At 43.3% G+C, this 26,773-nt stretch overlaps 1 protein-coding gene across 2 annotated transcripts in view; it reads left to right on the top strand.

The window, feature by feature from the left end:
* GARRE1 (granule associated Rac and RHOG effector 1) overlaps positions 1-25,714 on the top strand; it is a gene marked incomplete in the record, with an annotated part of 78,924 nt that extends 53,210 nt beyond the window's left edge. For both annotated transcript variants that reach the window (XM_073605767.1, XM_073605766.1), the window contains 7 exon segments: positions 3,592-3,689; positions 4,296-4,421; positions 4,779-5,833; positions 9,318-9,483; positions 13,410-13,547; positions 13,871-13,949; positions 16,800-25,714. In XM_073605767.1, the coding sequence (XP_073461868.1) occupies positions 3,592-3,689; positions 4,296-4,421; positions 4,779-5,833; positions 9,318-9,483; positions 13,410-13,547; positions 13,871-13,949; positions 16,800-17,099 (1,962 nt within the window).
* Positions 25,715-26,773: the final 1,059 nt, after the last annotated feature.

Here is a 26,773-nt window from a genome sequence, read left to right as displayed (position 1 = left end):
AACAAAATTGCGCTAAAATCGCTTGTGCAAAATGCACTGTAGAGTGCACCAAACGCAAACTGCATAGATGTGAACCGAAAGGAGTTGTAAAGTCCATTGGCTCCCGCTGCTCTCAATCAAAGGAGAGGGGGCAGGGCTGGGTCACAGCTCTGTATCTGAATGAACCCAGGGAGCTGTGGCTCGGCTCGGTTGCCCCCATAGCAAGCTGCTTGCTGTGGGGGGCACTCGACAGGAGGGAGGGGCCAGAAGCACAGAAGAGGGACCCGAGAAGAGGAGGATCCAGGCTGCTCTGTGCAAATCCACTGCAACAGAGGAGGTAATTATAACATGCTTTTTATTGGAAAATAAAAATAGACTTTACAAGCACTTTAAACTTGTAAACATTTAATATATTGCAGCTTACCAATTCTTAGATGTGAAGGCTGCATTCGTTTTTCTTTTTTAGTTTTTTTTTTCCTTTCTATTATTATTATTATTATACAGGATTTATATAGCGCCAACAGTTTGCGCAGCGCTTTAAAACATGGGGCAGACAGTACACTTACAATACAAATCAATACAGGAGGGATCAGGGGGCCCTGCTCGTTAGAGCTTAAAATCCAGAAGATATAACCTGATCCAGCCAGTAAGTCTGTTGTTTCTCAACAGAAAAGCTCTCTTGCAGTTACTTGGATGAGACAAACCATTTAACACTGACAGGGGTGCTTATAACAATGATCAGCAATTATTTATTCATGTAATACCTTTATCTCAAAAGAAAAAAAAAAGGGGGGGGAGCCTAAATAAAGAGAAAAAAACAATGCAACCACCACGTCTAATGATTGGTAAGCTGCAATATACTACATTTTTGGTTTGGGGTTTAATACCACTTTAACAATTTAGGCATGAAGAGTCATAAAACAGATATCCATTGGTGACTAGTTCTCTTTCAAGGTATAATGTAGACCCCGTTCTAACATTTTATGATATTGGAAGAGGGATGTTGATCATCACATCTGTGAGAACCAGCCACGTTCAATGGTTTCGCTCCATCAGTGCTAGGTGACACAATCGCTGTCTGTCACAGCCCATAATATGTTTGTCACACCCGGAGCAGCGAGTTGTCACTTGCTCGCTTCATCCCACACATCCCTATTGAGTCAGGACCTTGTTTTCTTCTGGTGAAAGGATGAGACAGCAGTCTCTCTTGTTGACTTGCCTTGTTATCAAGGTATAAAGCGGGGGCATGCTGGCAGTGTAGGGTTATGATCTCATTGGACTTTGTGAACTGGCGATAGAGCTGGCATTCTTGTGTGATAAGATGAATGGAAACACCTGCCACACCAATGACGGAAGCTTTTCCCTCATCTTCTGGCAGGGCGGCTGTGAGAAAGAAATGTTTTTGCAACAGGCTGTGCAGTTGTCTCTTTCAGTTCAGAGGTTTGAATGACTTTTAAAGCCTATTTATCTTCTGTAGGCTTTTATTGGGCAAAGTCAGGAAGCATAATTGGGTCATTCTTTTATAGTTTATTTATATATATAGATAGATAGAGAGAGAGAGAGATATCTCTATATATAGATATATATATATATATATATATATATATATATATATATCTATATATATATATATATATATATCTATATATATATATATATATATATATATATATATATATATATAGATATATATATATAGATATATAGATATCTATATCTCTATAGATATATATAGAGATAGATATATATATATATAGATAGATAGATATAAAACATTTTTTATGTAGTAGCACTCCTGCTCTACCCCAAACTCAAAAATTACAAAATTGTTCTGTACCTTCCATGTGTGCTATGTCACATATAAAGTTAAATTATAAAGTTGTGAATTCCTTAAATCAAACTTATTGTGACTGCTGCAGTTACCATGTGCACTATTATAACACAATTGATTAAAAATAACGTTAAAAAAAAACAAACGTGCATGCCACATTAACCATCCATTATGTATAAATCAACAAAAATGTTGAAAATGAATATCTTATACAATTAATGTGCTTAAAGCGGCGTTTCAATCATATTTTTGTTTAAGTCAGCAGCAACAAAAACTGTAGCTGCTGACTTTTAATAAACCGCCACTCACCTGTCCCACGAGCCAGCGGTTCTCCCACCTGCGCTGTTTTCTCCCTCTGTCCTCCCGCGGCAGCGCCGGCATCTCTACTATGGGCACCCGACTGTGACAGCTTGCGGCTTCTAGGACCTGTCATGTGCCCCAGAAGACTTCAGGAGGGAGAACTTCTGCTACCGATAGCCTAAGGAGACCGGAACAGAAGTGGGAGCAGGTACCTGTCAAAATTTGGGTACCTGCTCCCCCTCCCTTTTCCCCAAAAGCTCCATTTCACAAACAGGAGATAGGGAGGACACCGTAAAGTGGAAGTTCCACTTTTGGGTGGAAATCCGCTTTAACATGTGATTAAAAAAAAAAATAGAAAATCAATTAATTTAAATAAAGTACCAGATGCAAAGTCCCACATTGATCATCCCAAGTGATAAAGTGCTGGTGCTCTTAAAAACAACCTCCAAAATTGTGTCAAAACCACAGCAAGCAGTCCCATTTTGGTTGGTACTATACAATATCCAATGTAAATATGATGGAGCAAAATCATAATCAATTGCAAAATTGCAGCCTTTATAAATAGGAATGCTTATAAATTGAACCTTGAGATATATTGTAGTCCTGATATTGCAGAATAATTCCCTTTTTTGCACAGCCCAACAGCCCACCCACCCCCCAATTTTTTTTTTTCTTTACATTTTTAAAAAGATTAGGTCACCTTTCTATTGTTACATGTTCCAGCATCTTCTGCTTCACCGCCCGAATATCCCCTCCCTGTGACAGCAGGCAGAGGATCATCTCCCTGCTCTTGCTGTCACTATTTAAAAACAGCGGGCTCCGCACACACAGCCACGTCATTCATTCACCGTTTCCTATGAATGGATAGACTACAAGTACCGTCAGCCATTCTGGCTAATGCCTTGTAGGTTTAAATGAACTACCAGAGCGCTTGTGATCGCTCTGTTAGTTTATTGATCTTTCCATTCTCAGGTAACTGCCTGCCTGTACGAGTTACAGTCAAACAGCTATCCTTAGATTCTGCAGGAGGCTGAGATTGCACCCTCTATCTGCTGATTGTGGGTGCAATGCTCTGCAGGCTCCTTTGAAAAAAAATGTGCATTTAATATTTGTTTTTCTAAATGTGAAAATAACCTTTAAGCAACTCCACCATCACCCTGAAACATCTTAATAGCGCTTTCCTGCAAGTGTTACACTCTCCAGAAGTCCATGTCTCCTATTTTCGCTCTATTCAAGTACCGCAGCCTCCCTTGGACAGAAGTGTCAGATGCCTGTGCCCCCCACTGCATGCTGAAGAGTCTGATGGAGACTGCAGTGCTTAAACAAAGGTAAGGAAGGAGACCTGGGCTGCTTGAGAGGTGAGTATTTCAGGGACCTGTTGTTAAGATATTTCTGGGCAGCAGCAATGTTGCTTTAACTGTGTTAGACATATTCATGGACAAACTTGTTTCTGATCATTTGTTTTTTTATTTATAACACAGGTGGTCGTTGACACAGCACAGATTGAGAATAAGGAAATATATGCACCACAGATCAGTCTGGAAGGGTCAAGGCTTATTGTGCAAGTTCCATCTACCTGGTAAGTCGTTTTTCACTTGGATGTTCAATCAGAAATCTGTTGCTTTTTGATGAAGTGGTGGCGCCTGCTTTAGTTTAGCTATCAGTATGACTATTCCTTCCCGGAAGGTCTTTCGCAGTGACCCAAACAGAAGAGGGAATCCCTGCTTTTTTTTTTTTTTTTTTAAGGTTCGGTTGGGTTTTAGGCCAATGACTGGCTTTTGCAAAGCCTGCAATGAAGAAGGCTGAGACCATTCATGGACTGTAGCACTATGGACTACAGCAGTCTCTTTGTGCAGTAAACATGTCCCTCTGTTATTCGTTTTACTAGAAGATTGCCTATAGGCTGCTTGTCAGCATTTTTTTGAAATCCTGTTTAGAGCTCTCCTTTGTTTATTTATTTATTTCAGGTACTTGTATAGCGCCGTCAATTTAAGCAGCGCTTTACATATACATTGTACATTTACATCAGTCCCTACCCTCAAGGAGCTTACACTCTAAGGTCCTTGAATGGAACTACCCACAGCACAGAGCGTAGATTGCACCCTGGCAGAGCCAATATATATGCTTTAGTGTATGATCCACACGCTGTATGATAAATATTATGTGATTTCTTTTGCATATGCAGGTGTCTGAAGGAGGACCCAGCGACCATGTCTCTGTTACAGAGAAGCCTGGATCCAGAGAAGACCTTGGGACTGGTGGATGTCCTGTACACCGCAGTCTTCGATATCACTCGCTGGAAGGAAGGGCGGTACGTATTCCTGTATGTGACAGATACTGTGTATCCTTACTGACATGAGGCCTAGGGGTGACTATGGCCTTATAGTCCATATGCTTCCTTTTGACAACGCTGCTTCTCTCTAGATACAAAATTATGGAAAGGCATTGAAGCAAGTAAAGGTCTGCTTTAACATTCCTTTGACAGCTGCACCAGAATAGGCTGGGGCAGTACTAATGGGGTAGGGGGGTGTTCCGTCGGAATCAGGAACATCCAAATGCGCCACTCTTTAATAATCATGCACACAATGAGTAATGCCTTAGTTGTCTTCCAGGGCTTTGCTGTCTTCCCAGTCTAGTGATACTAATGATGTTTTTGTGTTGGTTGCAGCGAGCAAGCTTTGCCAATCATCCAGATTCAGCTACAGCGGGACACCTCCGACTTTGGAAACCAGATCGACCTCCCACACGGGAACGGCAGCAAGTCATCTGGAGGCCTGCAAAAGACTTTTTCGAAACTGACTTCAAGGTTCACTAAGAAAGTCTCCTGCAGTGGCTCTGGCCACAGCGGGAGCTACTCTGTCCCCCACACCCCCTCCAAACATGTCTTAACCACTAGCAACTCCGAAGAGAAGATGAAGTTCCCCAATCACACGGATTCTAAGTTACAGAGCATGCTGACCATCGGCAGCTTCTCCAGGTCCATGGACACTCCCCACTCCTCCCAGAACACAAACAGCCAGCTGGTCAACGGATTCCTCGTGGAGCGCAGAGAGGACTTGTTCAAAGGAGAAGAGCAAAAGGACGAGAAAGGAATGAACTTGCCCTCTGACCAGGAAATGCAGGATGTCATTGATTTCCTCTCTGGTTTTAATATGGGCAAATCACAGCAGACTTCCCCTGTGGTCAAGAGGAGAAACTCCACCACCGCATCTGTTGTGCCTGAGCAAAAACAAGGAACTGTAAAACCGCCAGCACAACCGGCTATCCACCCTCCTGTTCACCCTCCTCAGCAGCAGCAGCAAGCCCAACCTCAGCAGCAGCAGGGACTGCTACAACAGCCACCGCTGCAGCTGTCGCAGAAGCAACAATTGCAGTATTATCCGCACTTGTTCCAACCAATCGGGCCGCAGCAACAGCAGCAGCAGCAACAGTCACAGCACCCGCCAGGAAAATGGCTGAACAGCTCCAGCCAACCATCCTCACAAGCGGTGGGGAGTGGCCTGTCTCCTATTGGTCAAATGAACCAATGGAGCAGCCAGGGGGTCTCCGATCTCAGTACAGACTTGTACAGCATGGGGCTTGTCAGCAGTTTCATGGACAACATGATGTCTGAGATGCTGGGACAGAAATCTCAAGGACCTCGAAATAACACCTGGCCAAACCGTGACCAGAGCGAAGGGATGTTCGGGATGTTGGGAGATATGCTGCCTTTTGATCCAGCAGGTAATGAGTCTTTTTTTCATTATTCTTTTGGGAAAATGTAAACCGTGCCCTGCATTGTAACAATTTTTATTTAATATTTTTATATAAGTAAAGTTACTTTAACAGATGCGATATGCTGTTTAACGGTCACACTTTTAATCTACGTATGAAAGCAATACAATATAGCAGTACATTGTTACATTGTGTTTATTCAAAGTGAGATTAATAGTTCTAGGCCCATTATTCACCGTCAATTCTAAACTGATGACCTGTAGGGTCACCTATGGAAAATATAGGGTACCAAAGTTTTTCGCTGTTTCACGGCCACGTGCAATTTTAAGCCTGGACATGTTGGGTGTCTTTTTACTCGACGCAAGCTCCTCTATTTTACAATCAAGTTGGCTAATATATATGTTGTAATAAAATTAACTTTTTTCTGTGTTATTTTTTTTATTGAAATTTTGCATTTCATAAACTGTTGTGCTAATATTTTGTGAAAATTTGGAACTACTATGATTTTATCCTCTAGAGCAGTGGTCATCGACCCTGTCCTCAGGGCCCACTAACAGGCCAGGTTTGCAAGATAACTGAAATACTTCACAGGTGATATATCTCATTTGCTGCTCAGTGATTGCCGTATTCTAGTCTGCATCTCTCCAAGGTAATACATAAAACCTGGCCTGTTAGTGGGACCTGAGGACAGGGCTGATGACCACTGCTCTAGAGTGTCTGCTTTCAGAAAATATATAATATTTGGGGGTTTTCGCTAATCTTCAGGCCAATATTGTTTAAACCTGTGTGTAAAAAAAAAAAATGCAAAAATGGCTCAGGCAGCAAAAGAGTTAAAGTGATTGTAAAGAGGGAAAAGAACAAACGTTATACTTACCTTCTCTATGTGATGGTTTTGCACAGAGCAGCCCAGATCCTCCTTAGGTCACCCTTGCTGAGTGCACCCATAGCACGCGGCTTGCTATAGGGGTGCTCGCTCCCGAGCCAGCTCTCTGTCCTTAGGATGCAGAGAGCGTGGCTCAGCCGTGGCCCCCACCTCACTGACTGTGATTGACAGCAGCGGGAGCTAATGGCTCCTGTTGCTGCATCTCTGCCAATCATTAAGGAGAGCTTCGGCTCTTGTGCACATCGCTGGATCAGGATTGGACTTGGGTAAGTACTAGGGAGGCTGAGGGGGGAGCTGCACACTGTAGGTTTTTTACCTTCATGCGTAGAATGCATGAAGGTAAAAAACCTTCAGCCTTTACAACCACTTTGTCTATTGTCTGAATTGCAAAACCACTTTGTCTATTGTGTGAATCTACTAGGGTTACACCGATATTGGTATCGGTGCCGATACTAGGCATTTTCGCGAGTATCAGTACTCGCGAAAATGCTCCGATACTCTAACCCAATACCGGAAGTGACGTGAACTGACGTGACGTGACATCAGTCACAGCCTGTTGGCTACATTTGTACTAGGATTTGGGCTTTTTGATAGCTTGTCTCCCTGAGTGCAGTGACAAGTAGGATGCAGGCATCCCAGCTAGTACAGTCAGGGGCGGGAGGGGGGCCTCAGAAATTAGGCTGCACTTTCTCTGACCTGACCCTGATGCCTGGATGCTGACGCCCCCGGATGATCTGGCTGCAGAGATGCAGCACTTGCAGTGAGGGATGTCTGTGCAAGAGCCGGCCAGGTGCTTTACATTAGTACAACGATCGGTAAGGCATGTGCATGATGTAGCTTTTAAGGGAGGGGGGAGAAGATGAAGGCAGTAGAGGAGGTGTGAGCACGAGTCAGAGCTGAGGAGATGTGGATGGGGGATCAGAATACAGTGGAATGGAGTGGTGAAGGAGAACTGAACCCTGCACGCTGCGTGTTCTGTGCCTGAACCCTGCACGCTGCGTGTTCTGTGCCTTAACCCTGCACGCTGCGTGTTCTGTGCCTTAACCCTGCACGCTGCGTGTTCTGTGCCTGAACCCTGCACGCTGCGTGTTCTGTGCCTGAACCCTGCACGCTGCGTGTTCTGTGCCTGAACCCTGCATGCTGCATCCTCCTTCCCTCCACCAGCTGTCACCTCTGCCCCCATGTCTCCCAATTATAGAAGAGGAACCATTATGGATAATAGAAAAACTAAATTTTTTGTTGCCACCATCCCAAAAATATTATGTATTTAAAGAAAAGTACCTCCCGGTACTATGGGACTTTAAGGGCGAACATTTGAAAACACAGTATTTTGAAAACATAGAAAAATGTATTGTTTTATAAAACAGTATGGTGGTGTGGAACAGCACCATACATAAAATAGTACATGATATCCATATAGTATGAGAAAAAACACTTCTCCTATAGCCTGATGTCTTTCGTGAAACGTGTCGCTCTATAGGAGAAGTGTTTTTTGTGTATGTATGGTGCTGTTCCACACCGCCACACTGTTTTATAAAACAATACATTTTTCTATGTTTTCAAAATACTGTGTTTTCAAAAGATCGCCCTTAAAGTCCCATCGTACCGGGGGGTAGTTGTCTTCTTTAAATCCATGTCTCCCAATGATCCTGATCATCCTATCCCAACCATCTTTTTCCAGCGATCACATTCTTTCCATCCCACCTCTCCCACCCTCAACTTTCCTGCCCTCACCCACCCAACTGCCGAACACTAACCCCCCCCCCCCCCCCCCTCCTCCAAACCACCCCCCACTTACATTTCCTAGGCGATTGGTATCGGTGAGTACTTGAAAAAAAGTATCGGTACTCTGTGTTTAAAAAGTGGTATAGGTGCAACCCTGCTATCTACATCTACATTGCTGTCTTTGTGTTTTATAAAACCTTAGAGGTGAAACTGTTTTTGTGTCATTTTGAGACGAGGTGGAAAATAGGACACAGTAAATATCATTACAAAAGTCAGCAACAATGGCTATCGCCAATAGCATGACATATATCATTCAGGACAATACAGTCCAAGCTGGAGGATGTGTCCGACAAACCAGGAATAGCAGGAACAACCTATCCGTATTAAATGCACAAATATATTATAAACAGAAAAACACAAATATCAATATCAGACATCATATAAGTATCTATTGTCCGAGTCACAATGGAAGGTGACCCAAACATGGCCTACCTAGTATGTTTTATGATACCTTAAATAATATCATATATTTTTTCTTTGACATGGTATGTTGATGTCAAACTGTCCATATACAGTTAATATTGGTGCATACAGATACAGACTGGCACAGATAAGGGTGTGCTGGAGACCGCGTTAAATGCGTGACTTTTTTTAGCCACGTCTGCCCATTTGAGCCCAATTAAAAGAATGTGCTATTTTCAGTCAATTCCCGGAGTTTATCCGATAAACAAAAGTATCATGGGCTGCTGACCGGCAGTGAATCCCTTATTGTGTTCTATTCAGGAGTAGAAGACAGTCTGGCTTAAAAGATTAGTGTCTGGGATAACAGGGTACAAACAGGCTGACGCTGTTCTGTGATTTACCCCCCCTTCTCTTCTCTTGTAGTTGGCTCAGACCCGGAATTTGCCCGCTATGTGGCCGGGGTCAACCAAGCTATGCAACAAAAACGGCAAGCGCAGCATGTCCGCCGTCCGAGCACCACACGTAGCAACTGGCCCCATCCTGAGGATTCGCACAGAACGTGGCCCTTCCCGGAATATTTCACAGAGGGGTAAGAGAGCTTTCTGGGGGGGACCGCACCTGGTCCTTTGCAATTACGACAATACGGTCAGTATATAGATGGATGCTGGCTGGGTGAAGTAAGGTGTTCAGTCTGAACATCGTCTTTTTTTACTACTGTAGAATTTTTCTATTTCTGGTACAATTCATTTTTATAAATGCAAAAGGTGAAAATATGCCAAATTTCCACGCAGGGGATATGAACATTAGACACAATGCAGAGTTTTACGTAAGAACACACAAAACACAGGCTGAATGCCTGCTACTCAGAGGCTAAGGTAGGTAAAAGGAGTGGACCTGTCGCTAAAATGTTGTAAACAAAAACAGAGTGCGGGACAAACAAAGCAAAATATAAAAAGGGGGAATAGAGAAGGGGTAATAGGAGGAGCGAAGAAGGGGTGGGGGAAGGGAAGTTCCCCTAGGCTTGGGATAGGGGTATGTTAATCCGAAAAAAGGCTAGGCTGGTGGGATGTAAGGTTGGAAGTGATTTGGACCACCATGGGGGCCCCATATCCTGAAGTTTAGCATGAGTGTCGTGGAGGATACTTGTTATATTTTCAGCGGGTGTCAACGGACACATGTCCATTTCTCCATAGAGGAGACTGGAGAGTCCGATCGGGTCCGCCTGAAAAACTGACAGATGGACTTGATTGGTTTGCTAGTGTGAAAGGGGCCTTAAAGGATAAGTTCACTTTTTAAAAAAATAATAATAAATGCACATTTTTTTGCAGGTAAAAAAAATTAGCATTTTTTTTTTTTTTTGTAGTAGGAACCTGTAAAGCATTGCACCAACGATCAGCAGATCGCTGATGCCATGCAGGTCTCCTGCACGCTGTTGGTGTATCTGTGTGCTCGTACATCCCGTACGGGTAAGCTGATACTCCCTGAAGACTCAATGAACTACCACAGCGCCGCGCTGTTTTCAAACCGTGTCAGTAAAGGTCCTTTCACACTGGGGCGGTTTGCAGGCGCTATTGCGCTAATATTAGCGCCTGCAGACCGACCCGAAAGTGCTGCTGCTTTAATTCCAGTGTGAAAGCCCTGAGGGCTTTCACACTAGAGCGGTGCGCTAGCAGGACAGGAAAAAAAAGTCCTGCTAGCAGCATCTTCGGAGCGGTGAAGGAGCGGAGTGTATACCGCTCCTGCCCATTGAAATCAATGGGACTGCGCGGCTATACCGCCGGCAAAGCGCCTCTGCAGAGGTGCTTTGCGGTGGTTTTAACCCTTTCTCGGCCGCTAGCGGGGGGTAAAACCGCCCCGCTAGCGGCCGAATACCGATGGTAATGCGCCGCTTACAATAGCGGCGCTTTACCGCCGACAACGCCCCCGCCCCAGTGTGAAAGGGGCCTTAGTATGGGGAACTTCTCTATACTGCTGCCACAGGGAGGTTGCGGTGGCTGCAGCACTGGGAATATGTTACATATTCCACCCTAAAATCAGGTGGAACATGTAACGTGTTCTAAAAGGTGAACTTATCCTTAAAGGGAGACCAGCACTGTACCATGTGCAGATGGCAATGACATGCATGCAGTGCTGGCATACATGATTTAAACTGCTTGAGCTGTAACAGCGCCATCTAGAGGCCAGAACATGGCATAACAAAACCACCTCATTAGCACCAACCGCCGAAAGAGGTAAAAGTGACACAGTCACCATAAAGTCATTTTTACCCATATGGTCACTTAGGCATTAAGTATGTTCATGCTTCTTTTTATAACTCCAGGTTTTGTGTTACTTTAAATGGTACATTTAGGCCAAGCTGGCCCAAACAATCTCTTTCCATTACTAAGAAATGTGTCCCCTGTCAGCACTGTATAAACTGTCTTGTAGCATCACCGCTGTGTTCCGGCAATGGGACATCCTGTTCCTGGAACAAAGATGAGTCAGACTGAGCACTGCTCAGCCATTCACAGGATCCTTTTGTGTTTTTTTACAAGGCTCCCTATCATTGGTTTAGGTGGAGGTCGTGACATCATCCACCCGCCTCTCCACCTCAGCCAATTCATTGATACTATCCAAGGTTTCTAGTGGATGGCTCGCTAGCGCTTTTTTGTTCTTGTTCCAAGAATAGGAAGGCTCTGTCCCAATACGGGAACACAGTGCTGTATACTATATGTGACTGAAGCTACGTACAGTTTTATACAGCGCTGACAGCAGCCGCATTTCTTATGGAAAAAGTTTGTTTGGCCCAAGCAGACTATTTTAAAGTAACATAAAACTTGGAGTTTTATGTTATGTTTTAGGTGCAAGTATTTGACTCCTATGAAGGTAGAATACTTGCAAGGGAGTGGAGAATGTCGCAGCTTTTCAATACACAGGCCACGGAAAAGTATATTCCTGTTTCTTCTACAGGAGAGCTGTTGGGTAAAAGTAACAGTATGGTGACAGGGTCCCCATAAAGCTAAGTTTTAGCCAAATTGTTTTTTTTTTTTGTTGTTTTGCACCGACTCCAGCTTTCTATTGTATGTGTCGCTATTGGGCATTTCCCCTCACTTCCCATGCATTACACAGGAAGTGAGTGGAATTCCCCCAGCTGGTAAACAGATAACAATAAAAGGGACATAGTTTTCCTCTTTATGCAGAAATGATAAAATAAAATAACTGCAGCTCCATTTTCAGATGTCATATAGGCAGTCTGAGTGCCATTATACCAATACTAGGTGAAAACCCATTGGTAGAACATATAGATTAAAAAAAATAGGTAAAATAGACTGCAGGACATCAGTAGCACTGAGATTTGAAAGGGGAATAATTAAAAGGGGGAAACAGGATTTTATGCAAAAAAAAATGATTGTTTATAATACACAGTGCATGGACAAAACCTCCATTTAGGGTTTGCATCTACTTTATAGTTCATAAACGTGATCCCTAAAAAGGAAAACAAATATTTATTTGTAAAATCAAAACTCCTTTTCTCAGAATTCCAGCCTAATCCCAACTGATCTTAAAATTGCCCCTCCTAACTCCTCTGCTGACTAAAAAAAAAGTTGTATATACTTGCCTATTTTCAACCCACGCTGGTCCGGTCATGTGATCTCCTGTGTCAGTCAGCAGCGGCTGCTGGGGAGCAGCCGGCAACAGCTGGCAATGTCATCACCCACAGGCTCCTATAGCTCGTCCTTTGTCGGCACTTCCTCCTCTCCCCTGCAGCTGCTGCTGGCTGATACACGGAGCCAGATCATGTGAGTGGATTGGAGCGGCCTGAAAATGGGTAAGGCTACACAGTACATCTTTCTAACACAGGTTAGTCAGCTTAGATTTTGGCAGAGGGGGCATTTTTAAGATCCCTTAGGTTTTAGCTGAAATTCTACGTTTAAAGCGGTAGTAAAGTCTGCTTTGTGATTTTTATTTTTTTTTATTTATTAAATTTTTTTTAAATTATTATTTATTTATTTATTTTTCCTACAGGTAAGCCTGTAATAAGGCTTTTCTGTAGGTAAAATGAATATAGTTTAAGAGATATTCACCCTGGATGCAGCCGGTGACGTAACCGGCGCATGCGCTCTGAATGTCCAGCATACTGTGCCGTAACTAAGGGCTCCTGCGCGCATGCGCGGGAGTGGCATTGCAGCTCCGGCCACAGCTGGACTCCACCAACCCGGAAAGGAAGACCGGGGGAAGATGGAGGGGCTTCGTTTTAAGGTATTTTATAATATGCTAGCATGCGCGGGAGTGGCATTGCAGCTCCGGCCACGTGCACAGCTGGACTCCACCAACCCGGAAAGGAAGAGCGGGGAAAGATGGAGGGGCTTCGTTTTAAGGTATTTTATAATATGCTAGTATGCAATGCATTATTGCATGCTATTATTTTGCAGGGAAAGTTTTTTGTTTTTTTTTTTTTGTTTTTGCTTTGGTTTACTACCGCTTTAAAGTAAGGGAGGAAAAAAAACAAAACTCCTATTTCCTTTTGTTTTGCAGCGATGTGATGAACAGCAGCTGGACAGGTGCTCAGGGCGATTCGGCCAGTTCAAGTGACGAGACCTCGTCTGCCAATGGAGACAGTCTATTCTCTATGTTCTCAGGTCCAGACCTTGTTGCTGCAGTGAAACAAAGGAGGTGAGTCACATGACTGCAATCGCTTTTGTAGAAGTTCTTTATTGACCTCTGTTACCTGGAGAAACCGTGCTGGCTCTCTTTGAAAATAGATCTTTATTGTGAGGACAGAAAGTATAAAAAGGGCCAGAGGTGTCCGTTTTACCAGATTAGTCTGATTTACTTACTGTTATAATGTAATCCTAAATCATATATAATGGATATCATTAACCATCAGTTTTTTTGTAATGCAAATTAAAAAAAAAAGATACATTAACTTTCTTATCTAGAGAACTTCTGGTCTCTAATAATAATTCTCTATTGCTGCATTTTTTTCTTTCCGCCAGGAAACACAGCAGTGGTGAACAAGAAGCAAACACATTACCGTCACCACCCCTCCTCTCCACAGTAGACGATCTCAACCAGGTGAGACTACGGGAACACCCTTTGTTCGGGCATCTTCTGCCTTTCTTAATAGGTAGAGTGTGGTATCATTTAGTGACCAAAGGGAGTCAATGTTACAGAATATAGACTTGTACAAGATGGATTATGAATTGTTGCTTTGGGTTATTGAACCCTTTCTGTTTATTGCATAAGCCTGCAAGTGTGTGTAGCTGTAACATAGCCGTACTCAACCAGACTTCTCTGAAACTCTAGGGTTCCCCCAGATATACCTAGGAATCCCCCAGAAGTTGCTAGATGTTCCTTGAACTTTAAGTGATTGACCTCCCATATGTTGTTTCTTGTATAGCTCCAGGGTAAATACCACTTGACAGAATCGGCGGCATTAGACCTACATCTTCTTTTTAGATGTCTGTATGGGTGGCAGTCTGACCACCACAGTAAGGGAGCAATTCTTCGGTCAGGCCACCAATGTAAGGGACATTGTTCCTACTGGCCACCAATGTAGGGAGCGTTCTCCCCACTAAATTGATTTCAGTAGGGGTTCCCCAAGACCTTGTAATTTGTTTTTAGGCTTCCTCTAGGGCAGTGGTTCTCATCCTTCCTAGTGCCGTGACCCCTTGATAAAATTTCCCAAGTTGTGGGGACCCCTAACAGTAAAATTATTTTCATTGCTGAAATTTTGCTACTGTTATGAAGCGAAATACAAATATCTGATGTGCAGAATGTATTTTCATTCTTAAAAATGTAACATAATTAAAGCATAATGATTAATCACAAAAACAATCTGATATATATTGTGAAATATTTATTTCTAGTTAACATATAAGTTACAAATGAATAAAATGTATATGACTTGCGTTTACTTTTTATTCATTGTGTATTGAACTGTATTCACTGTATTGTATAATCATGTGAAAACAAAGCGTAACAATGGTAACAGTCTTAATTAGACAATCTTGTCCATTTTTTGAGATTACTGGCTCTTAGGGACCTCTCTGACCAAGGACAATGGTTATGCAGTGCATTATGGGTTCAGGTGCAAATTTATGGCCACAAATTCTGAGTTTCGCCAAATCATGAGATCCGCCTCAAATCCAAGGTGGCTCTGACTAAACTCTATCCCTACTTACTGTTCATTCCAGCATCAAGCACATGTAATGTAATATTAACACTTAAAAGAGAAGTAAGGGTTTAGCTTTTTTTTCTCCTATTATACTTACCTAGGTGGGTGCAGCATCGGTCCGATGCTGCATCTGTCCCCCCGGCGTCTCTGCACTGAGAACCGAGCGATCGAACCTCACCGATGGCTCGGTTCTATGGACTCCCCAAGCAGAGAGCTGCTGCCTGTCAATCAGCAGCTCTCCTGCTTTGCTCCTCCACGCTCACTGGACGCTGAGCTGTGGAGGGGCGGGGATCGGCTGTCTCAGTGGCTCGGTGAGAGGCTGTGACAGCTATCAGTCCAGGCACCTGGCGGATCCAGACTCCCAGAGTCGGGATGACGAGGTGCCTGGACTGATCTGTGTGACATCAGCAGAGAGCGGACTTCAGACCGCTCTCTGCTGAAAACAGGTCACAGGAGTGCAAAACGAATTGCACTCCTGTAACCCATAGAAGTCCAGCCAAATGAGCTCAGGCTGGACTTCTCCTTTAAGACTCCCCAATCCCAAGATACCACCCACATCTCTTGCCTTACAAATTTACAGACAGAATTACAGAAGTCAAATTCCCTCTCAAAAATCCATGTGTTCAGCCACATAGCGCGCTAAATAAAATTACATCATAGCCTATCACGTTCCCAGATAGCGTAAGTCTGATCAAAAAGCTGTTAGTATGCAAATCATTAAAGCTTTCTTACTCTACTAGTTACTCTGGCGCGGTCTCTCCTCTCCCGGAAGTGAAGTCTCACCGGCCAATGACGTCACTTTCGGGAGTTGGGTCATCTGATCGGGATTTGGTGACCCCTGGCAAATCTGCATTCGACCCCCAATGGGGTCGCAACCCACAGGTTGAGAACTGCTGCTAGGGTAAAAGAGATGAGAGGCTGCTGTAATGTAAAATACTTGTAGACATTGAGCAGACATGGGTCCTGATTCATTAAAGTGGAATTCCTGCAAAAGAGCCAAATCTCCCCTTCATTTATTTGGTAAATAACATAACCTTTTGTATTATGCACATTTTGGATTCTTAAAAGTCTGATTAGAAACAACCATCCCATGCAGACATTCAGCAACCCTGCTCCCTGTGACCGACAACACTTGCTCTGTGCAGGCGAATGTGCTTGCTCACAGACCCTTCCTAGTAGGGTTGTTGGTGTCTGTTCTCCTGCGTCAGCCAGCTCCGCCCTCTCCGCCCTCTCCTTGATGTATCACCCAGAGGCCCATCGGCCACAGAGCAGCAGGCACACGTTGCTTCCGAGTGCGACCACACTAGCTCTCAATTTTACACGCCCACTGTAGTCTGCACCGAGTGCTGGCTGTTCATCAGTTCAGTCTTTGTGCTGAAAATGCCCAGTGAGTGCGCTCTCAGCACGGAAACAATGACCGCCCAACGATGCATATGTTTAATGCATGAGTATTAAATCCACCCTTTTTGCTGCTGCCTGTATGTATCGGGCTGTCATAAAGGGGTTAACACCTACAATCAGACATTGCTATTCAAATGTATTTACCACTAATGAAAGTAAGGAATACATTTTTTTCTTTAGATTGGGATTAGTGGCAAGTTATACTGCTGTTCACAAATCAGTAATACATATTAATAGTGTCGTCATATAGTTTAGGTTTGTCATATTTTGGTTAAAATATAGAGGGTAGATTTCCCAAGTTAATTTTTTTTATTTCATCTCAATACCGTTTTCTCTTTCGTTTTCAGGAAAACAAAACCAAAACGTGGCCGCCTAAAGCTCCTTGGCAGCACTCCTCCCCTCTCTCCAATACACTGCCAAACCAGAGCTCCTCTTTGTACCACATGACAAATCCCGTGAGCCAATGGAACGACACAATGCAGATACTCCAGTCACCTGTCTGGTCCACCGCCAATGACTGCGCGCCGCCTGCCGGCATCTCCTCGACCTTCGCGTACGCACAGCAGCCGTCTCAGCAGACGAACAAGGGCTTTAAATCCTTCCAGATGAAGCACGAGCGCAGGCCCTCCTACCTGCACCAGTTCTGACTGGGGCTGCCACTTGCAGGGGACAATGTCCGATGCTAAACTTTTTGGGGTTTGAGTTGCAAACAATTTGGGGTGTTTCGGTTCTAATCCTGTGGTGAGAAAAAAAAAAGATAGATTTTTAACTTTTTGACAGCAGTGACTATTCCTAAACATGCTTCTCCTCCATCTTCACCGGGTTACGTGTTACTGGAGTCTGTCTGTGCCGTATGCGTCCGTTGTGATAACTTTCACCACCTGCAGAGAAGCCTCAGTCCGCTCAGTGTTTACTAGTTGGGGGTTCTGGGCAGGGACACCCTGTGGCTCCCATCCACCGCGGTCCGCTTGTAGATTTGTAGATTACCCCCTGTACCCTTGGTCCTTTGTGGTTACGTTGGCCTTTGTTAGGGCAGGAAGGGATCTCTGGAGCTTAGATAATCAATATGCCTGAAAATAACAGCTGGTGCCTAATCTTTAAATCTTTTTGGGTTGCCGGCGCAGTCACCAGATTTTTGGCTCCTTTAAGTGCCTGCCGGCTTCTAGATTGGACTGACTAGTTTCCTTATTCATCCTTTTTAACCCCTTTCCCCTGGCCTTTTAAAGAGAACGTAGCACTGGAGGGGTTTTCATAGACTTCTGATCGCGTGATTGGCTGTCAGAATGATCAGGAGCTCTTCTTACTGGCCCCCCATCATTTCTTTGTGACCAGGAGCTGTCAGTGACAGCAGGATCACAGTGCTAAGGGCGTACAAATGAGCACGGCCAGCACAAAACATATGTGTGGCAGCAAAGAGTAAGGCCCAGCTCTTTGCTACCACATCTATGCATACAGCCAAGGGAAGAGGGTTAAAATATATCTGTGCTGAGGGGAATACAAAGGATGCCATTGCTGTTTTCTGCCCCGAAAATGTCTGTTGCTGGTCTGTAATGACCACCCCCTTGAAGTTTGAGTCACTTACCGGAAGCCTTTATGCAGACCATTAGTTTTGACATCACTGTGACCTCTCTGCTGCTAAGCAGCCAGAGACAGCCAATCGTAGTAGTCCCCGCACTACTCTCAGTTCCTTGTTGTCTTTTATAGCATTCAAGTATCATAGCAAGCGGGGATATATGGGGCTTTCCTGGCTACTTTTGGGTTCTGCAGTTCTGGCCTGGCAGTGTTTGCAAACTTCTCATTCCTTAATAATTGGAGATTCATTATTAAAGGTTTCATGTACTTTGCTGACATGAGATAATCTTCCCTCCCCGGTTCAGGCAACAGTTCCTATGTTTATAGCATCCATAATGCTGCTATAAACAAGCACTCAGACAGACAGTCCAAGCTTGCATGTTTATGGAAAAGCTAAGATCTTTCTGATCTGAGGCCAGTGTCAGACGGGACACTGGTCAGAGAAGTTCATTTTTATTTTTTCATTTTACTAGTTTGTGCCCAGATTATAGATGTTTACATAGCCTTTCACCCCCGTGAATCACTGGGCTCCCGTCCCGCCATCCTGCCTGCCAGGCATGATACTTTGCAGCAGAAACTGGGAACCTATAGGCACATTGCTATGTGTGAAGAGAGACATGAGGCCAGCCAAAAGTGCTGGAGGAAGTTTAGATGACGTGCAAAGCTGTTCATTCTGTGTTTGCACCCCTTAGTCTGCTTTTCAGATGGGGCAGACTCTGGATCAGCAGGGGATCTGTCCGCCGACCACTGCTGATCGGAGTAGAGCGGGAAGATGACAGGTCCGTGTCTGCTTAGTTTATGCAGAGCGGACATGGACAGAGCCCGCTGTGCTCTACAGACCGTCCGGTGTAAACGAACACCTCGGCCCGTTTACACACAACTACCTCTGATCCAATCCGTCTAGAGGGAGGAGGACGGAACTCCTTCTGTTTGTTTTTAGTGGACCCGATCGGATCAGAGGTAGGTGAAAACAGACACAAGTCTATTTTACATTCGGCGGTTCGTAGGAGTGCATGGACCATCCGATCAGGTCTGCCTGAAAAACTGTCAGGGGGACCCGATTGGAACGGTCATGTGAAAGAGTTGACTTCAGCAAACTGCATGGTTTTTAATACCAGTGTTTTACTGACAGAAAACACCAAAAAAACACAAGCATTCATACCGGGGAATTAACTAAGCTTCCCGTGCCAGAAAACTGGTTCAGGAAACTGTCTGAAGTGGTGTTATTGACATTACCTAGGCTGATAGGCTTGTTATAGATCTATCCGCACCACCCAGAGTAAAACAGAAACTGGCGTGAGTTCTGCGACTAATTACAAAGGGATTGTGGGAGTTTTCATTATGGAAAACTGCCACAGATGCCCACCAGGTTTGGCCCGGTGTATAAGATGTGAGTTGTCAGCAGACATCTGACATCCCTCTCTACTTGTGCGGTAATTACACTGCATGAACATCGCCTGCACATCCTCCCCCTCCCGTCAGATCTCAGGTTGTGCTTGGTGGGGATAGGGACAGGCAGCTCCAGTTGTACAGTTCTGTGCTGTGTCTCTCACAGACACAGCATGGAACACGGAGCAGATGCTGCTTAACAAAACAGGTGTAGAGCCCTTAGGACTGATCGGCTCCATTTTCTTCAGGTCCACAGTAAAGTAAGCAGTGTGATCTTGGCTCAGATACTTGGACAGAGGAAAGCGTTCTTTGTCAGAAGGGGAGCGTTGAGGTGCCATTGAAAAACTGCTGTTCTTGAAGTGCTGTGGTGTTCTGTAAGGAGCCCTTCTAAAGCCTGGTTAACACCCATGCAGTTTGCTTTTGATCTGTTTCTGCAGTGCTTTTTGCCACGTTTTTTTCATGTGTTTTGCTTTTCTTTTCTTTTTTTATTTTTTTTTTTTTTTTGGGGCAATTTAAAAACACGGCAAAAACACACTACATGCTTTTCTGCAGCTTCTCCATTTGAAGTCTATTGAACGTTTTGCATTTAAAAAAAAAAAGTTCCTAACTCTTTCCAAAAATGCAGCGGCTGAAAAATACATAGATGTGAATGTATCCATAGGAAACTATGTTAAATGGACTGTAGTGCGTTTCTGCAAGAAGCACTGAAAACCGCATAGGTGTGAACCAGGCCTTAAACCAGGAAGTGCTTTTAAAGGAATTGCCCATCTAGATCTTATTATGAAACCACGCCCATCAGAATTAATCCTTTGTGCAGAGGACAGCAAAGTCTGATTTTTAACACCCTTAATCGAATCCTCCTTTTGGACATAATGGGGGGAGATTTACTAAAACTTTTGCACTCAGAATCTGGTGCAGCTGTGCATAATGACCAATCAGCGGCTGCATTCACACCTAAGCGTCATGTTTTCAAGAGGTTTACCCCCCCCCCCCCCCCCCAAGTGTTTTTTTGGAGCAGAAGTGGATGTTTTTGCAGCTTTTTTCAGGTGTTTTTTTAGGCTTTTGTTCAACTAAAAGTTCTGGAGTGCTGATGAAAAAGGGGCCTAGAACTGATGTTTGACAACAAAATACTTAAATAAACGCTTGAAAAAAGCATGTTCAGGCGATTCTATTGAAGCCTATGACAAAAACACTTAATTCTGCCTGAAAACAAGCTCATGTACTTTTTTTGAGTGACAGGCGTTTTGCTACAAGCGACAGGACGTTCAGATGTGAACAAGGGCTATTGAAAACAAAAGGTTTTTGCTTGTTGAGCGTCTTGTAGCTCTAAGCTCAAAAACGCTCAAGTGTGAATGGTGGCCTAACTTCAGCTGCTTTGAAAATAAAACCCAGAAGCTGAATGGTTACTGTGCACAGCTGCACCAGATGCTGTGTGCACCAGTTTTGGTAAATCTCCCCCCAATGATGGAGTTGGTCAGCCAACTCTAGAAGGGGGAAGGGGGGAGACTATTTTGAAGTGCTCCTCCAGGGTGGAGTTAACCCTGGGATAGGCAACTGTGGCACTCCTGCTATGAGGGAAGGACAAATCCCATCATGCCTCTGGCATTACTGTGACTGTCAGTCTTGCAGTGCCTCATGGGACTTTTCCTTAACAGCTGGAGTGCCAAAGTTACCTACACCTGAGTACACTTACAAAGAAATTAGCTTCTACAGGAGAACCAGTGGCTGTGACAAATAACCAGCTGTTGCAGAACTACATATCCCACGAGGCATTTCAAGCCGCTTACAGTTAAAAGCATGACTCCCAAAGGCAAAGGCATGATGGGACTTGTAGTTCTGTAACAACTGGAGGGCCACAGGTTGAGCACCCATTGTAAAGTCTGCAACCCTTCTTTAAAATCAGTGCCAACTGGTTGTTATGTCAAAGTAGAATTCCAGCCTTAGCCTAACTATTAACAATGCGCACCCCACCCCAAACACCTACGCTGAGCTGTGTAAAAAAAAATAAAAAATAAAATAAAAGGTGTGTATATTTACCGATTCTCAGCCTGCTGCAGTCATGTGATCCCCGTGTCACCCAGTGGCGGCTGCAGAGAAAAGAAGCAAGAGTGCCGACAAAGGCTGGGAATGCCTGGAAGTGAAGACATTACCCCATAGGCTCCCATGTCCCTGCTGTTAGTGGTCCCTCCTCTCTCCGGCAAACACAGGGTAGTCGTATCGCGTGACCAAACCAAACTGAAGATAGCTAAGTATATACATCCTTTTTACACAGGTTAGTTAGCATAGGTTGTGAGGGAGGCGGGGAGGAATTCTTAAAGGTAAAGTTCACCTTTTATAACACCCAGCCGCGTCATTCATTCAGAGTTCTGTAAATGGAAGAACTACAAGTACCGACAGCCTTTGCGGCTGTCAGCCTGTAGTTCTCAATGAACGCTAGGGGCACTGTTGTGCACTCTTGGAAGTTCATTGATGCTTCCTGTCGGTGTGTAACTTCCTGCCCGTATGAGGTACGAGCAGACAGCTTACACTGACAGTCTGCAAGAGCCCTGCATTGCAGATGTGATCGAGGGTGCAGTGCTTTACAGCAGTGATTCTCAACCTCAGTCCTCAAGTACCCCCAACGGGCCATGTTTTTGACTTCCCTTCGATAAAATAGCTCTTATCAATACCATGTCATTGATATTGATTTAAAGCAGCTGTGCAAAATAAAGGAAAACCTGAAAACATGGACTGTTGGGGGTACTTGAGGACTGAGATCGAGAACCACCGCTTTACAGGCTCTCAATAAAAAAATAATAATAAATGCACTTTTTTTTTTTTACCTGCAAAAAGATGAACATTCTTTATAAATTTTTTTTTTCTTTCTTTAAGGTGAACTTATCCTTTAAGACTAGTTGGGTTGAGGCTGTAAATCTACTTTACATCCAGCTATAGATGCCCACTAAGTTCAGGGTTTATCTATAGCAACCAATTTGACTTGCCTTGGCTGATTTCTTAGTGGACGGCAGAACCCTCATCTCAATTTGTATTAAAAATAAAAAATGAACTGTCAGCTCTTTTACTAAAGTTAACAAGCTGAAAGCTAGAACATTCCCCCTTACTAGGCTTTCCTGGAAACCCTCTTGCAAGATTCAGTGAATGCGTTGACATCTGTAAAACAAATCAGTTGCTCACCTCTTACCAGATACTTTAGGTCATGGATTTTGTCCGGCCCAGAAGGGAGGTCATTGACTCCACGGCCATTGATTTCCCAAAATCCTTCACCCTAGCCTAAACAAAGGAAGAGTACCGGACCCAGGGTCGCCATCACCAATGTTTGTGAAACCATTTTTGGTCATTTTGTAGTAGTTGCGTTTCAGTTAGTAAATTAAAATGTCCAGGGTCGAGAGGCCTCCCCCATTGAAAACTTTAATCCACCCCCCCATGCCTAAAATTCTGCCCCCATCGGCAGTATTTGTGCCTCTATGACAACCCTACAGGACATTCCATCTAAACATGGAGGATCAGTTTCGTGAAATAAGGTCTGTTCGTTTCATATTAGAGACCCCCTCCCCAGTGTAGTTCTTCAGGTGGATGCAAGTTGTGTCGCAGTCTCATTTTCATTGCCACCGTTTTTGTTTTTTTTTATTACCTTTTTTATTTTATTGAATATATAAAACGTATCCAGTTCCTTATGGCCAAAGGCATTATGCACATACAACTCCAGAAAATAACTTCTGAGATAGTAAAAGTCTTTCAATATTCTTTAAAAATTATATAAAAAAAAAAAAGAATCTTATGTGAGCTGGCTCCGAAAAATAACTTAATTAGCAGGTAGATGAAATAATAATAACAAAAATATATATTTTTAAAGAATGCAGCATAATGTCACTTAAAAAAAAAAAAAAAAATGTGCCATGACATACAATGCTTATATTAGGAGTCACGTTTCTTCCAACCAAAGTGGCTACAAGAGAAGAAAATGGTGCTTATGATATAAATTTAAATAGTTTGTGTACAGGTTTCCCATTTTATCTTAATCAATGTTACAGAATATTCTTTATATCTATATATATATATCTATATATAGTTTATATGTATTTAAAAAAAAAACAAAAAAAGCGTCATTTCGTCTTTTGAAAAGAGCCCACTGCAATCCCTCCCAATGTTTTCTAGTTTCGAAAAGAGAAAAATTAAATAAAAATATTGACAGTATTAATCTTATTTTTCTATTTTCCTATATTGTTATATATCACTAATATACTTTAACTCATAACTGTGAGTAAAGAGCTTGCTGACTTGCGTAGCGGAACAGTGAAAAACAAAAAATTGTGTTTCTTTGGATTTAAACATTGAAGCACTTTTTTTTTTTTTTTCTTTCTTTTTTTTTTTTTTTTCACTTTAATTATACCAAAAATATGTACAAAACACTAAACTATATACAATTCATAACTTGGGGTATTTAAAGCCCGTACTTTTTTTTTTTCCCCTGACCCCTTTGTACAGTGATGTATTTTATAGCCCGAATGTTACCGTTTTTTGCGTTGTGTGATAAATCTAACATTACTGTATTTATATTGGGTTGTTTTTTTTTTTTTTTTTTTACTTCTGACCCATCAAGTCTACATACACCATCTATGTTTACAGAGACATATGTGCTGTGCATAGCCCTCAATACTGACCTGCTCTGTTGCTTCTTTTTGTTGTTTTGTTTCCATCCTCTCTTGCCTGTTTCTGTAAAGACTTCTGTACCTGTTTGTTAAAGGTTTATGCTAAAATATTTCATTGAATTTATCATATGGTTCTCTTTTTCAGTCTCCCAAAAATAAATACCCTGCTCTCTTTTTGTCCGCAGACCTTTTGCACTTAAGTAGGCGCTCCACCCAAAAGGCAATTTTTCAGATATAGGAGGTGTTCAGCAGAATCCACACCACCCAGAGGCTTCTTGGGGACCCCAATGCTGAGGTCTTCTCTGCCACAGCCCCTCATCCTGCTGACTCCTACCTACCCTGTTCATAATTGCTTTTCTCCTGCAAAAATCTAACCTTCTGGAGATGGTGGCGGATGGGGTCATCAATTTGAGTCAGCTCATCTTCGCCTCCTCCTAGACAGCCATTGTGAAGGTGCCCCTGTGAAAGAAGGCCGTTATGAAAGTGTCACATTCTCACAGCTGGCTTTTATGGAGGTGTCACACTCTGGCAGCAGGTGATTATGTAGGTGTCCCTCTGGCAGCTGACCGTTATGGAGATGTCACTCTCCATGACAGCTGACCGTTATGGAGATGTCACGCTGGGACAGAAGGCTGGTATGGAGGTGGCGCCACTCTCTGACAGCAGGCTGGTATAGAGGCGTCGCTCTGACAGCAGGCCGTTACAGAGGTTTCCCTTTGCCAGCTGGTCTCACCAATTCTATATGAAAGAGAATCCATCAGTGACGGGTGGCTCCATCAATTGGCTTTATCGCAGAGGTTTGAGTGCCCAAGAGATATTTAGAAGCCTTTGTGTGATCAAACTTGCCACCAATCAGGCAAAACTGAAATCTCCATTTTGGGTGGAGTCAGCCCTTCCATTGTCCCCGATCCACACTCAGTGAAGGAGTTGTGAACTAGACCTCGGTTTTGGTAAACACTGCCTATTGAATCAGGATGATCCAATAACATCCCTAGGTCCTGGAGGGCCAATAGGCTGCTGATTGGTTTAGTCCATGAAATATCTTCCTCCACTCAGTGGGTGACGGCGACTCTTTAACCCCTCCCACCCCAAACGTTTTATCAGAATATTATTGGTCTTATTAATGGGTAGACATATATATTTGTATCAAAACAGATGTCGCAAAGTGCCAACTTAACTATTCCACATGCTAAATATGAACATATATATTTTTTTTACTCGTATTTTGAAGTCTTCTAAAAAAAAAATTTCAATGTGATGAACAGAAACTGAAAACAGGAACCTTTGTTTTTTTTCTTTTCTTTTGTTTTGTTTCTATATGTTGATGCTTTGACCATGTAGGTGGTATGTTCCTGGCTTCAAGCTGTACTGAACACTGGCCATTAGATGCTCCTCGGGGGTGGGGAAGACTCACCTCCCCTCTTTCTATGAGCGAGTTGCAGTGCTGTGCTTGGCGACGGCTCCACGAAGTCCGATTCACTGCCAAGTGCGAGGGTTTACTGCTCGTGAGCGTGACCCTACTATCACTTTTTTTTTTTCTTTCCTTTTTCCAGCCATTACTTGTAAACTGGAACTGTACATTTTGTATTTTACTTCTAAAGCTTCTGTAAGTAAAATAACTATTTGCTTTATTAAAGATACATTTAATAGTGTGACATTATTTGGTGTTTTTATTGTTTAATTTTTCTAGTTAAGACATTTTATCTGGCGAGTTTAGCTGTATTTTATGTTGATGGGGTGTTTTTTCTTTATACTAAATTTACTATTTAATTAGGTCTTCCAATGAAGTCACCCCCCCCACCCCCGCAAAAAGAAATTGTATTGAGCTGATCCATAAAAAGTAATCATAATACACACTAAAAAATTATTAATATTCATATACGTTATATTTTTCGATGGAGTTACATGATTTGGGCAGATGGAAATACATAAATACAAAATACATAGCGATCCACAATTGTCTTGGCATACTATAACTCTACGCGTTTTGTGGATCAATGCCCATGCCCTCAGGAGTAGATGCAAGAATATTATCTAAAAAGATAAGAAAATGCCAGAAAATTATTTGATAAAAAAATGTAAGACTCCTAATGTAGGGGGAAAATAGTGTGGGCAATTTGCCCTAGTACTTACAGGTCAGCTCAAAAGAGGGGGGGGGGGGGGGGAGAACCTAGCAGTCTTGTGAGTGGGGGGGGGGTACCAGGGAATGTCTTCCCCGGTGGCTGTGGCGACACGACCCAAACGGACCTTGAGGACAAATGGAGGGCGGACCAAGTTTTCAGAGCAAGGTGAATCCATAGCTTACGTCCATGGGTGATGGCACAATTAGCCAGCAATAATCTATGAAAAAAAGAAATCTATATACTGTATTTATTGGCGTATAACACGCACCTTAATTTTAAGAGGGAAGTTTCAGGAAAAAAAAAAACATACATTTTGAATAAAGAATTTTGAAGCAAAATAAGGGTGAGTGCCCATCTGCAGACCCGCTATTGTCCATCATTGCAGCCTTATCAGTGGCTATCTGCAGCCTTGCCCATCATTGCAGCATAATCAGTGCCCATCTGCAGCCTTGCCCATCATTGCAGCATGATCAGTGCCCATCTCCAGCCTTTCCCATCATTGCAGCCTTGCCCATCATTGCAGCATGATCAGTGCCCATCTCCAGCCTTGCCCATCATTGCAGCATGATCAGTGCCCATCTGCAGTCT

This window comes from Aquarana catesbeiana, linkage group LG11 (assembly GCF_042186555.1).
Source record: "Aquarana catesbeiana isolate 2022-GZ linkage group LG11, ASM4218655v1, whole genome shotgun sequence".
NCBI classification, from domain to species: domain Eukaryota; kingdom Metazoa; phylum Chordata; class Amphibia; order Anura; family Ranidae; genus Aquarana; species Aquarana catesbeiana.
The sequence above is the reverse complement of the archived record's forward strand: the minus strand, read 5'-3'. Positions and strand labels throughout refer to the sequence as shown.